Here is a 13628-nt window from a genome sequence, read left to right as displayed (position 1 = left end):
AACGCAGTGAGCCCTCAAGACTAGGCGATTCACCTTCTGAATGGCTGAGAAGTTGTTCTGCAGACACTTGGTCACTCCGTTTTCATAGAGCTTCTTCCTCAAGCAGCTCTCACCTGCATCTCCGCCGAGGCCGGACTGGTACCGCAACAAGGACTTCAGCATCGTTTCAAAGGGATCCGCTAGGCAGAGGGAGAGAAAATCCAAAATCCAACAGAAATCCCTGCGGCATCCCCAAAAAGAGCAGTATTCAGTGACGCGTAGGTCCGTCAAAACATTTAACGGGGCGCAGTTTCTACTTCTCTCGCTTCCTTGCCAAAAAATAGCAGGGCAGAGTTTGTACCTACCAAAGCAGATCGCGGTGGCCAACGCGGTGCCCTTAATATGTTGCTAAACTACAACTCCCACCATCCCTCTCCAAGGGCCATGGGCGTAGCCAAGGGGAGGGCAGGGAGGGGCAGCTGCCACCCTCCCCCAAATCAATACAAAACAATAAAAATACATAGCTAACTGAAGTTCTGCAAAAAGCTGGCTACACCCATGCCAAAGGCCATGCTGTTTAGGGCTGATGGGAAAACCCCCACATTAGCTACCCCTGGAATAGATTTACGGATGACTAACCTTTCCTGCTGGGACGCAGGTGGCGCTGTGGGTTAAACCACAGAGCCTAGGACTTCCCGATCAGAAGGTCAGTGGTTCGAATCCCCGCGACGGGGTGAGCTCCCGTTGCAAGGTCCCTGCTCCTGCCCACCTAGCAGTTCGAAAGCACGTCAAAGTGCAAGTAGATAAATAGGGACCGCTCCGGCGGGAAGGTAAACAGCGTTTCCGTGCGCTGCTCTGGTTCGCCAAAAGCGGCTTAGTCATGCTGGCCACATGTCCCTGAAGCTGTACGCCGGCTCCCTCGGCCAATAAAGCGAGACGAGCGCTGCAACCCCTCAGTCGTCCGCAACTGGACCTAATGGTCAGGGGTCCCTTTACCTTTACCTTTACCTTTAAGTATAGGAGTATAAGGAACGCAAGTGGCGCTGTAGGTTAAACCACAGAGCCTAGGACTTGCCGATCAGAAGGTTGGCGGTTCAAATCTCTGCGACGGGGTGAGCTCCCGTTACTCAGTCCCTGCTCCTGCCAACCTAGCAGTTCGAAAGCACGTCAAAGTGCAAGTAGATAAATAGGAACCACTCCGGCGGGAAGGTAAACGGCGTTTCCGTGCGCTGCTCTGGTTCACCAGAAGTGGCTTTGTCATGCTGGCCACATGACCCGGAAGCTGTATACTGGCTCCATCGGCCAGTAAAGCGAGATGAGTGCCGCAACCCCAGAGTTGGCCACGACTGGACCTAATGGTCAGGGGTCCCTTTACCTTTTTAACCTTTCCTGCAACAAGGTGCCTTCCATACAATTCTAGCCCTGCCCCTCCATTTCAGTTTCTGAGACACACTTTAAGAAACTACCAAGGGGTCCCCTTTGAAAGAGTTTTTCAATCACGGGAGATAAATTAGAAGCCAGCAGAGCAGTTAGGAGCGCTGCGGCAGAATCCACTTATTATGCAAGCCACCTTGCTGGCCGGCAATATCCCCTGCCCAGCACTGCCAAAAAATCCAAGCCATCTGCCGTTCAATTCAATTAGCGAAAATGCAGCTGGCACTCTCCGCAGAGGCCCCTCCTTGCCATATTCCTGGGTTTTTACCACACGTAAAAGGCACCTCCGCATTATTACGACCGTGGCGGGAAACACCAGAAGAAACGCACTGAGGAATGTGTGCAGAAGCATTTCAAAATGTTCGTATGCATGGGTCTGTTGTGGATAACAGTGTGCCCCCTGAAAAGGTCTCCATAAATATCCCTTCAAAAATCAAGTCCTAAATGTTTGCTATTCCCTTTTGGGTTCTGTCCATGCCGGCTCAGCCTTTCCAACACTGAACCCCCCCCCCCAATCATTTTACTGATGCCCAGACTGGGCACCCACCCTCTGCCACGTTCTGAAGAGGAAAAGTGCAAAAAGCTTCTGTTTGCAAGTAAGCATGGCGTCTGATGTAGGCGCCTTTTCTCCCCATTCATGCGGAAAGAGGCACGCTCCCAGCCATTTTGTGGTCCGGTATCTTTTTCCGTCCTTTCAGATGTGGCAGCCATTTGGCGTTACGCCACACAGACGCCATGGCAGCCATTTTGTTAACGGCGCCCACAGCACTCTCTCCAAATTTGAAGCAGGCCCCCTGTTGTCGTCAGGTATCTTGTGTTTTCACCTTGTGTTTTTAGGTCACAAACCTTCCTGCAGTCTTCAGATGAAGGCCGGTATGCAAATTTAATAAATTAATTTAAGAAATAACAACAACCACCGTAACCCTGGGGGTGCTTGTCAGAAATGCACTTTGCAATATGCGGGAAGCTGTTCTTATGGAGCTTAAAACAATTTCTGTTTGAACCAATTTTATTACTTTTGACTGAAAAAGCATAAAAGCAAAAACAAAACAAAGTAGACTCAAAGAGGAACATTTCATGTTATGTCACAAATTGCTTGTAATTCTTGTGTCTTCAAATATCCAGTCTCCCTTGCATTCTTAATTATAGTTGTTATTATTACAGTGGTACCTCAGGTTAAGTACTTAATTCGTCCCGGAGGTCTGTACTTAACCTGAAACTGTTCTTAACCTATACATATACATTTCTCAGTCATGTGGCTGTTACATTCATTTTTAACTATGAAAATCAGGGGGGAGGGTCTACTTCGCTAAATAGTCCATAAATGACCATATTCTGGGGAAGATGCCCTTCCTGTGTTCTACAGTGGTACCTCAGGTTAAGAACTTAATTTGTTCTGGAGGTCTGTTCTTAACCTGAAACTGTTCTTAACCTGAAGCACCACTTTAGCTAATGGGGCCTCCTGCTGCCGCCGCAACGCCGGAGCCTGATTTCTGTTCTCATCCTGAAGCAAAGTTCTTAACCTGAGGTAATATTTCTGGGTTAGCGGAGTCTGTAACCTGAAGCGTATGTAACCTGAAGCGTATGTAACCCGAGATACCACTGTATTTATTGAATTTATACCCAGAGGTCTCAGGGCAGTTATAGTGCCATGCGATCCACATCTAACTTATTTTCCTTTCATACCCCTGTGAGGGGCAACAATAGCACCAAGGTCACCTCTCGGTGGGCGTCCTGGCTGGGCAAGGACTGAACTCCATGCCACCCCAACCCGAACACACGCCTTTCCACACTTAATTTCTTGCATTAGATTTCACAGCTCCCCATTTAATCCTCACAACGATCCTGCGAGATAGGTTAGGCAGAAGAGGCGTCCATTGGTCCAAGGTCATCCAATGAGATTCACGGTGGCTTGAACACCACACCACTCGGCTGTGCCAAATTCAGCGGGATATTATGGATTCGCAGAAGCCGCCTCGGCTTCTGTTTGACGTCCGTGATGCCCTGCTTTTGATGCCTCTGGCGGTTCCCTCCCTGCCAGAGACGTGAAGCTACAGGGAACTGGGCACGGGGCCTTCTTGGTAGTGGCGCCCTCCCTGAAGAACACCCTCCCATCAGATGTCAAGGAGATAAACAACTATTTGACTTTTACAAGACATCTGAAGGCAGCCCTGTTCAGGGAAGCTTTTTAATGGCTGGTGCTTTACTGCAGGGGTAGGCAACCTAAGGCCCGTTGGCCGGATGCGGCCCATTCGCCTTTTCAATCCAGGCTGCGTATGGTCCGGGAATCAGCGTGTTTTTACATGAGTAGCATGTGTGCTTTTATTTAAAATGCATCTCTGAGTTATTTATGGGGCACAGGAATTCGTTCATTCCCCCCCCCCCCCAAAAAAATATAGTCTGGCCCACCACATGCTCTGAGGGACGGTGGATCGGCCCACGGCTGAAAAAGGTTGCTGACCCCTGCTTTACTGTGTTTTTAATATTTTGCTGAGAGCCGCCCAGCATGGCTGGGGCAATCTAGTCAGAAGAGTGACATAATAATAATAATAATAATAATAATAATAATAATAATTATAGGCAGAAGCCCGGGGATCCATGCAGCGGCATGAGCAAAAATGCCCCCAAATGCCACATAGCAAGTTTAATACTTTTTTTAAAAAAGTGAACCCAGTACAGTGGTACCTCGGGTTACATACGCTTCAGGTTACAGACTCCACTAACCCAGAAATAGTGCTTCAGGTTCAGAACTTTGCTTCAGGATGAGAACAGAAATCGTGCTCCAGCGGCGTGGCAGCAGCAGGAGGCCCCATTAGCTAAAGTGGTGCTTCAAGTTAAGAACAGTTTCAGGTTAAGAACAGACCTCCGGAACGAATTAAGTACTTAACCCGAGGTACCACTGTAATACATATGACCGTCCAAAGATCCCTTAAGGCCATGAAGTCGACGGCTTTGGTTAGGCGTTGGGTGTCCAGCTGTCCAGAAACCATTTTTAAGTGTTACTAAACACATGCCTAACAACGGGTAAATAAATACAAAAATTGCTTCCAAACTATCTCTTTGGCAAGCAGGCTTGCCCAAGGAACCCCGTAACCTTTATTTGCACCTGAAAGGAAAAGGTGTGAGCAGAGACGTGGTTACCACGCTCCTCTAAGGCAAGGAGCTTTTCAAAAAGCATCAGGAGAAATTTAAATAGTTGTCAGAGTCAAGTAAGCTGCAGCCTCTGGGGTCAAACATCTCTTCTGCTCTGCAGCAGCAACGTTGCCCCACCAAATTTCAGCAGGGAAGACCGGAGCAAGTTTTGAGCGTCTCCCTCTCTCACACACGCAGAGATCACTGGCGGCTTTGAGCTCTTGCGCTATGAAGCAGGCCGCCACTCTCAAAAGCTTAAAGGTAAAGGTAAAGGACCCCTGACAGTTAAGTCCAGTCGCGTACGACTCCAGGGTTGCGGCGCTCATCTCACTTTACTGGCCGAGGGAGCCGACGTTTGTCCGCAAACAGTTTTTCCGGGTCATGTGGCCAGCATGAGTAAGCCGCTTCTGGCAAAACCAGAGCAGCGCACGGAAATGCCGTTTACCTTCCCGCCGGAGCAGTACCTATTTATCTGCTTGCACTGGTGTGCTTTAAAACTGCTAGGTTGGCAGGAGCTGGGACCGAGCAACGGGAGCTCACCCCGTCGTGGGGATTTGAACCACCGACCTTCCGATCGGCAAGCCCAAGGCTCAGTGGTTTCGACCACAGCGCCACCCGCGTCCCGCCTCAAAAGCTTATCCCACAATAAATGCGGTCATTTCTACGGTTCAAACCCAACTCGTTTTTTTGTAAACACCCGGAAGGAAGAGCACTCACAGGTCTTGTTGGGGTTGATGTGCTGTTTGAGGAGATCCATGGACCCGAGACTAATCACAAGACGCCGTCCAAACCAGAAAGAGACCACAGGGCCGTATTTCTCATGAAGATTCACCTGGAACTCATGCAAACTACCGCTAGCGATGATATCTGGGAGGTTTCCATCTCTGGAACGAAGAAAGGACAGAGATGACCGCCGGGTGGTAGGGCAACTAAATTTTACTCCACTGAAATTAATGAACAGCTTGGTCAATTGAATATCACCCATACAATTTGCCATCAAAATTCTGAACATGCAAAGATATAGGGGGTCCCATTAGAACCCTCCACTGCCCAAGTCGGCATTATTGTCTGTGTCATGGACACCTTTGCTATGGTAGGCATGTTGCAGTTGGTGACAAACCTATAGCACTTGAAGACCTGATGGAGTTCCATGCACTCCATCCAGAGATCTCCACTTCTGAATGCTCCTGGTGGAGCCACTGGACACAGCAAAGAGTATGCTTTGCTGCCAATGGGGTGCCCAGGGATGCGACGGCCCTCATGAACCCTTGGGCAAGAGTATCAGCAGCAGCAGCAGCAGTAGTAATAATAATAATAATAATAATAATAATAATAATTTATTTATACCCTGTCCATCTGGCTGCGTTTCCCCAGCCACTCTGGGCGGCTCCCAACAGAATATTAAAAATACAATAAAAAATCAGACATTAAAAACTTCCCTAAACAGGGCTGCCTTCAGGTGTCTTCTAAAAGTCAGGTAGTTGTTTATTTCCTTGACATCTGATGGGAGGGCGTTCCACTACCGAGAAGGCCCTCTGTCTGGTTCCTCGCAATGAGGGAACTGCCAGAAGGCCCTCGGCGCTGGACCTCAGTGTCCAGACTGAACGATGGGGGTGGAGACGCTCCTTCAGGTATACTGGGCCGAGGCCAGTTAGGGCTTTAAAGGTCAGCACCAACACTTTGAATTGTGCTCAGAAACGTTCTGGGAGCCAATGTAAGTATTTCAGGAGCGGTGTTATATGGTCCTGGCGGCTGCTCCCAGTCACCAGTCTAGCTGCCGCATTCTGGATTAGTTGTACAGGGGTACCTTGGGTTACATACACTTCAGGTTACATACGCTTCAGGTTACAGACTCCGCTAACCCAGAAATAGCACCTCGGGTTAAGAACTTTGCTTCAGGATGAAAACAGAAATCGTGCTCTGGCGGTGCGGCAGCAGCAGGAGGCCCCATTAGCTAAAGTGGTGCTTCAGGTTAAGAACAGTTTCAGGTTAAGAACGGACCTCTGGAACGAATTAAGTACTTAACCCGAGGTACCACTGTAGTTTCCAGGTTACCTTCAAAGGTAGCCCCACGTAGAGCGCATTGCAGTAGTCCAAGCGGAAGATCACCAGAGCATGCACCACTCTGGCGAGGCAGTCCTTCAGAGGTACAGTTACCCTGTAGGAACTTCCCCCATCAGCAGCTCCCAAGAAAGACCAGAACACCCCCCCGCCCCCCGTTTGTGCACAAAAATATTACTCCTCTGTGCACGGAGGGGAAAAGATTCACGCCCTTCATCAAGCATGGAAAACCTGCGGCTTGCCAAGTTTTGCTGGACTCCAACTCCCATCAGCTTTGATCAGCTTGCCCAATGGTCAGGGACGATGTGAGTTGTAGCACAGCAACATCTGGAGACACGATTTCCCGTAGTTCCCCCAATCGAACATGTAAGAAGCTACTTACTTTTCATCCGTCGGAGTCATCCCTGGGATACCCGAAGCCTGTCTGGAAGACTAAGGAAGGAAAGGAGCAATAATCATAACCACAATCCACGGTTGATGGAATTCAGCCACGTAAATGGAGGCTTGAACAGAACATGAAGATTATGCGCTGCACATTAGTACAGATTTACTAAGCGAGACCATTATAAAGCAACAGTGGATATCTAAAAGTATTTCCCCCTCCCCAAGTTTGAAATGCTCAAAGGGCAGAAAGAGAGATCAACTCAAGATATCAAACGGCAGCACATTCCCAGGGGTTTGAGTCCGCAGTCTTTCCTAACCCGACTCTGAAAAAAGCGGGACCCTTTGTATGTGAAACGTGATCCGAGTTCGAATCAGGCCAACCCCTGCCAGTCGGAGTAGCACTGGCTTACTAGGAAGATGGTGGGCTCCTTTGCGAAGGGCTGTGATCCTCAACACACTTGCGAGGGAGCAGTCCCCCTTGCACCCAACCTCTGAATAAACAACTATTAAGACCGTGTTGTCAGCCAGCAAACTTGCATACCTGAACTAAGTGGAAAGCCCCACCGACTTCAGCGAGGGCCTTACTCCCATTAAACATGCAGAACATCAGGTCGCACATCCACAGCCATGGCTCATAGCCAAGGATAAACCACCAGGACACTGAGGTCCAGCGCCGAGGGCCTTCTCGTGGTTCCCTCCCTGCGAGAAGCCAAGTTACAGGGAACCAGGCAGAGGGCCTTCTCGGTGGTGGCGCCCGCCCTGTGGAACTCCCTCCCATCAGATGTCAAGGAAATAAGCAGCTATCTGACTTTTAGAAGACATCTGAAGGCAGCCCTGATTAAGGAAGCTTTTAATGTTTAACAAACTACTGTATTTTAATACTTTGTTGGAAGCCACCCAGAGGGGCTGGGGAAACCCAGCCAGATGGGTGGGGTATAAATTATTATTATTATTATTATTATTATTATTATTATTACCTACTGGAAAGTTGCTCCTGAAGTTTAGCCCCCTCCTCCTCGAAAAGACCACCTTGCTTTCATCTCCTGTGGTTTCTGCCCTGCTCAGCTGCACAAGTACACACTACGCCAAAATTTCGAATCCCTGTCTGTTTTTTAGGGACTACAACTCCCATCATCCTTAGCAAGCTGTGACAGCGGTCAGGGACGATGGGAACTGTAGTCCCCCCTTTGCAAAAATGCCTTTAAAGCGTATTGGAGGCGCGTCCCCTCCTCAAAGGATTCTGGGTCCCGTAGTCTGTTCAGAGTTGGGGTCAAGTCATAGCTGTCAACTTTCAGATTTGAAAATAAGGGATCAGCAGCCTTGAAAATAAGGGATCAGCAGCCTCACCTGTCTACAGGATATCTAATAATCCGGGATAGCAGCGGGAAATGGCGCTGGAATAAGGCAATTCCCCGCAAAAAAAAGGGAAGGTTGACAGCTATGGGTCAAGTGCTGCGGCCAGAATCGTTGGAGGGGAAGAACTTCGGACTTACTTCCGAGTAGCCCAACTCCCTGCAATGCAGGAATGTCCGCTAGAGTAATATCTGCTTGTGCTGTTTCCGAGCACAATTCATAGTGTTGGTGCTGACCTTTAAAGCCCTAAACGGCCTCTGTCCTGTACACCTGAAGGAGCGTCTCCACCTCCATCGTTCTGCCCGGACACTGAGGTCCAGCGCCAAAGGCCTTCTGGCGGTTCCTTCATTGCGAGAAGTGAGGAAGGGAACCAGGCACAGGGCCTTCTTGGTGGTGGCGCCCACCCTGTGGAACACCCTCCCTTCAGGTGTGAAGGAAATAAGCAGCAATCCTATCTTCAAAAGACATCTGACGGCAGCCCTGTTTAGGGAAGTTTTTAATATTTAATGCTGTACTGGTTTTAACACTTGATTGGGAGCTGCCCAGAGTGGCTGGGGAGACTCAGCCAGATGGGCGGGGTATAAATAAATTATCATTATTATTATTATGCTTTTAAAAAAACACACCTTACCTCCGGTGCAGGCTCACCCGGAACTAAGTGCCACTAACTCAAAACCCACCGACGGGACTCCCTCCCCAGTAAAGCCATTAGCGCTGCGGGGGACGCGCCAGCCGCTTCCGCGCGGGCACTTTCTCCCGGCGCCCCAAGATTCTAGAACCCCTTTGATCTCCCCTTTGATCTCCCGGCGCGCGCGGTGCAGCCTTTACCGGGTAGAGGTAAAGCACGGCCCCCACCAGGACCAGCAGGAAAGTGACGGCGAAGATAGCGAAGTCCAGCATGGCAGCAGCAGCCCTTCCTCGCCCGAGTTCGGGTGGCAGCAGGGCGGAGATCCGAGCAACGGGGGAGGCGAGAGCAATCGAGCTATCGGCTGTGCGAGGAAGGCGGGGAGGGGGGCGGGACTTTTCCTTGAAACGCGCGTGCACGCACCCCCCAACCCGGCTGATGGAGGTCCAGTCCCAGCTGCTCCCAAGGGTGCGTTTTGCAGCGGCTCTCCGCGCGCAGCTGCTGCAGCGCCTGGTCTGGCGTCCTTACGCTTTCCGGGAAGAAAAGCGGTGCATTTGCACTGTTTGCACTTTTTTGCACTGTTGCTTTTTCCTCTCCCTTAGGCTTTGGGTTACAAAGCATTCCTGAACGCCTTGATCCCGTCGAAGCTGCAAGGACGGCTGCAGCAAAATTCATTGGTAAATATTGGTCAATATTAATTGCCTCGCCGACGGTTTTTGTTTTTTCCCTACGCAGGTTGCTCCGCTGCCCTCCGGTACAAAAAGTCTTGCAGCGGTTGCTTATGAACCAGAGCTTCGTTTAATATTTTTATTAAATTTTCTGTTTTACAGTTTCAGATAGATGTTTTGCATCCTTGAGATATCAGTGACTTCGCTTTTTCTCTTTCCATGGTTCGTTTTGCAAATCTTGTATCCCTGCATGTTTTACAAAAACTATACCAATCGGTTTTCCATTATTACGTCCATCAAAAATTATTTACGCTGTTGAATTTATCTTAATGCTGCCTGCGTTTTCAGCTGTACACAGTTATTTCCCATATATTCAGTACAGTCATATCTAGGGTTGAAGTAGCTTCGGGATGAATATTTTCGGGTTGCGCTTTACTGCAACCCGGAAGTAACGGAGTGCGTTACTTCCGGGTTTCGCCGCTCGCGCATACGCAAATGCTCAAAATGACATCACGCGCATGCGCGGAAGCGGCAAAACGAGACCCGCAGACGCGCCGTCACGTCTTACGTTTACTTCAGGATGCAAACGGGGCTCCGGAACGGATCCCGTTCGTATCCAGAGGTACCACTGTAAATGTTTTCCAATCTTCCATACAAACGTATGTTCTTCTTGTGCTCAGAACTTTGGATCTGCTTTCTTAGATGAGATATATTGTTTCTGTACATTACTCAATGTGTTAAAAAATAGGTTTAAGCTGTGCACTGAAAACTGAAACAGCAACAGGCAACTTACAAAATAATACAAAGTTGTTAATCAATATCAATCCATTTTCCTTCTGACATACCCTCCCTCTCTGCCTCCGGGTTCTCCCCCAGCATCCAAACAAACTCTGAGCTCACCCACAAAAAGTCTTGCAACAAGAAAGAGTTCTTCAAAACAGTGGACATCATTTTAGTCCAGGGGTAGGTAACCCAAGGCCCAGGGGCCAGATCCGGCCCAATCGCCTTCTAAATCCGGCCCGCGGACAGTCCGGGAATCTGCATGTTTTTACATGAGTAGAATGTGTCCTTTTATTTAAAATGCATCTCTGGGTTATTTGTGGGGCTCTAGACTCTCTCTCTAGATTTGCTTTTATGGGCAGGCCCAAAGTGGATGGGATTTCCTCAGGCTGCCCACAACTCTGTCTCTAGATCGTAATTTTATTAATTGTCAGTTATAATCTAATAATGTGCCGTAAGCCTCCCATAGTGGCCGGGGAAACCCAGCCCGATGGGTGGGGTATAAAAAATAAAATTACTATTATTATTATTATTAGTTTTCATAGAGGGGAGTGGTCTTTTGAGCACTAAAGAGGACAGAAAACCGGAATAAATAAAAATCTCCAAACTATGGTTGCTTGTGTTTGGAAACTCAATCCCTCTGGGTTCTTTTCTATGGTACCACAAACCATAGTTTGGTATGTCTGAACAGAACACGTATGAGGCTCTTCAGTGATAATATTAGTGAAATAAATTGTCTTATTTGAGGCTTTGGACATAGCTCACTTGATTTATGAACAGGATTGTCCACTTTTTAAAAAAGTGTTAATACCATTTGCCTGGGAACTGAGGTGTTCTAAAGAACAAGTGCAGTTCACTGCTGTCAAATAACAGCTGAAGAAGAAATTCACACATTTTTCAAGCGGTTGTTGCATTTGAGCATAAATAGGTGTATGTTTTAAGGTCCGTATAGTAAAAGCTATGGTTTTCCCAGTAGTGATGTATGGAAGTGAGAGCTGGACCATCAAGAAGGCTGATCGCTGAAGAATTGATGCTTTTGAATTCTGGTGCTGGAGGAGACTCTTGAGAGTCCCATGGACTGCAAGAAGATCAAACCTATCCATTCTGAAGGAAATCAGCCCTGAGTGCTCACTGGAAGGACAGATCCTGAAGCTGAGGCTCCAATACTTTGGCCACCTCATGAGAAGAGAAGACTCCCTGGAAAAGACCCTGATGTTGGGAAAGATGGAGGGCACAAGGAGAAGGGGACGGCAGAGGACGAGATGGTTGGACAGTGTTCTCGAAGCTACCAGCATGAGTTTCACCAAACTGCGGGAGGCAGTGGAAGACAGGAGTGCCTGGCGTGCTCTGGTCCATGGGGTCACGAAGAGTCGGACATGACTAAACAACAACAACAGGTGTATGAGGAGTTCTGGGCTGCAAACCTGCTTATACCATGGCATTCAGCTTTTGGGGGGATGCAGGTTCCTCCATTCAGAAAATGTTCCCAGTGTCCTGGCCAGGCCTGTGTGTTTTGAGATGCTCAAATGCCAGTCGGGCCTCTGCAACGGCTTCTTGCCCCCCAAGCAATCCGTATGGGGCATAGTGAGTCTTGAATAGGCCGGCACAAACTTGCGGTAAGAGTTGGTGATTCCCCCCCCCCTTTGAGTCTCAGAGGTGCACAAAACTCAAAAAGTCTCATCTTGAAGAATATGAATAGATTGTGTGGTGTTCAGGGTAATATGCCTTGAAAAATAAACAAACGTTTAATATTTGGAATATTTTGTTTGCCAGGTTCAAAAAGACATTTGCAGTATAGTACAAAATTACTAGGTAATTCTTTTTTGTATCACTATTGCAGGAAACTCAGGAGAAAAGGATCCCGCAGTACCATGGAGAACCCAACACACCTCCTGTTTTGGTGAGTAGTATGTTTTCAGTCTGGAAGCTATTTCTCCCTCTGTCCAGTTGACCATTCTTAATAGTTCCCTTAAAATGTACCACAAAGCATATAGATCAGGGGTAGGCAACCTAAGGCTTGGGGGCCAGATCCGGCCTAATCACCTTCTAAATATGGCCCGCGGATGGTCCAGGAATCAGTGTGTTTTTACATGAGTAGAATGTGTCCTTTTATTTAAAATTCATCTCTGGGTTATTTGTGGGGCCTGCATGGTGTTTTTACATGAGTAGAATGTGTCCTTTTATTTAAAATGGGATGGTGGACCAGCCCCCTGCTGAAAAAGGTTGCTGAATCCTGATATAGATCATTTGAAATGCACATGCTGGCTATGCAATGTTTGTAATTATGGTAAAATCGCCCTTTGTACCCATAGATAGAGCTGGAGAAAATATAAAATGTTGAATGAACAGGGGATAGCAGTCACCTGCTGAGCTCAGACCTGGGCGAAAGATGCTGTCCTGTGCTTTGATGACGGGGTGTGTGTGTGTGTGTGTGTGGAGAGAGTTAATGTGTGTGGCACTTTAACCATTCACTTCGTTCGTTGCCTCTAAAGGGTTTACGTGAAGGATCACTGCTGCTTGTAGGAGGAGACAAAAGCTACTTTGCGAGGGAAAGCTGGGTCTTGACTACTGGGGAGGCAAAAATCTCACCTTTTTGCAACTTCCATGAAAATGGTGTTTGTAGTCCTATAGCCAAGGCCGCTGGCCATCAAATTCTTACATAGATCAGTTCCGGTCTTGTTTTTTCCGGGAGCAGCTACCGTTTTGCAACCCTTCCTCCTTGTAGTCTGCCTTGGCGTCTTCTCAGACACACCATGTTGGGACGATGCCATTGTGACTGTCCTGAGGGTCTAAGTTCCTGATCTCTCAGTGCAAGCGTTTCTCAAACTTGCCTTCCCTGCCCCCCACGCATCCAATAATTGGGGGATGATGCTTCCACCCATTCCGTGGTTGCATCTTAGATCTTAAACCTGTTTTCTCCTCCTTTGCTCTTATTGCCTTCGCATCCATAGAAGTGTGGTACTTAAGGAAGACTTAGTTGTCCTAATAGTTGGGAGGCAAGCACTCGCACTGTGAGATAATCTCATCGACGATCTTTAACCCTGGGGATTTTTTAATAAAAAGGATCGGACAAAAATCTCTACCTGCAGCACAATCCTCTTTTATACGATAGGTATGAATGCATCATGTAAATCAGGGGTCGACAACCTAAGGCTCATAGGCCACAGGCAGCCCATGGGGGTCGTTTAACCGGCCCATGCACCCCCACTGCC

At 48.3% G+C, this 13628-nt stretch overlaps 1 protein-coding gene and 1 long non-coding RNA gene across 2 annotated transcripts in view; one reads left to right on the top strand and one right to left on the bottom strand.

The window, feature by feature from the left end:
• Window positions 1-9316, bottom strand: part of CYP20A1 (cytochrome P450 family 20 subfamily A member 1) — a 38396-nt gene extending 29080 nt beyond the window's left edge. The window contains exons 1-4 of the mRNA XM_081017980.1: window positions 9172-9316; window positions 6989-7038; window positions 5263-5429; window positions 34-179 (exon numbers count right to left, since the gene is read on the bottom strand). Coding sequence (XP_080874106.1) covers window positions 34-179; window positions 5263-5429; window positions 6989-7038; window positions 9172-9243 — 435 coding nt within the window. The 5' untranslated portion in view covers window positions 9244-9316. The remainder of the gene's footprint in view (window positions 1-33; window positions 180-5262; window positions 5430-6988; window positions 7039-9171) is intronic.
• A 75-nt stretch (window positions 9317-9391) lies between these two features.
• Window positions 9392-13628, top strand: part of LOC308484931 — a 211789-nt gene continuing 207552 nt past the window's right edge. Inside the window, exons 1-2 of the long non-coding RNA XR_013990189.1 lie at window positions 9392-9645; window positions 12257-12316. This is a non-coding gene — a long non-coding RNA (uncharacterized lncRNA). The remainder of the gene's footprint in view (window positions 9646-12256; window positions 12317-13628) is intronic.

This window comes from Podarcis pityusensis (assembly GCF_964106645.2).
Source record: "Podarcis pityusensis genome assembly, chromosome: 1".
Classification (NCBI taxonomy): Eukaryota; Metazoa; Chordata; class Lepidosauria; order Squamata; family Lacertidae; genus Podarcis; species Podarcis pityusensis.
The sequence above is the reverse complement of the archived record's forward strand: the minus strand, read 5'-3'. Positions and strand labels throughout refer to the sequence as shown.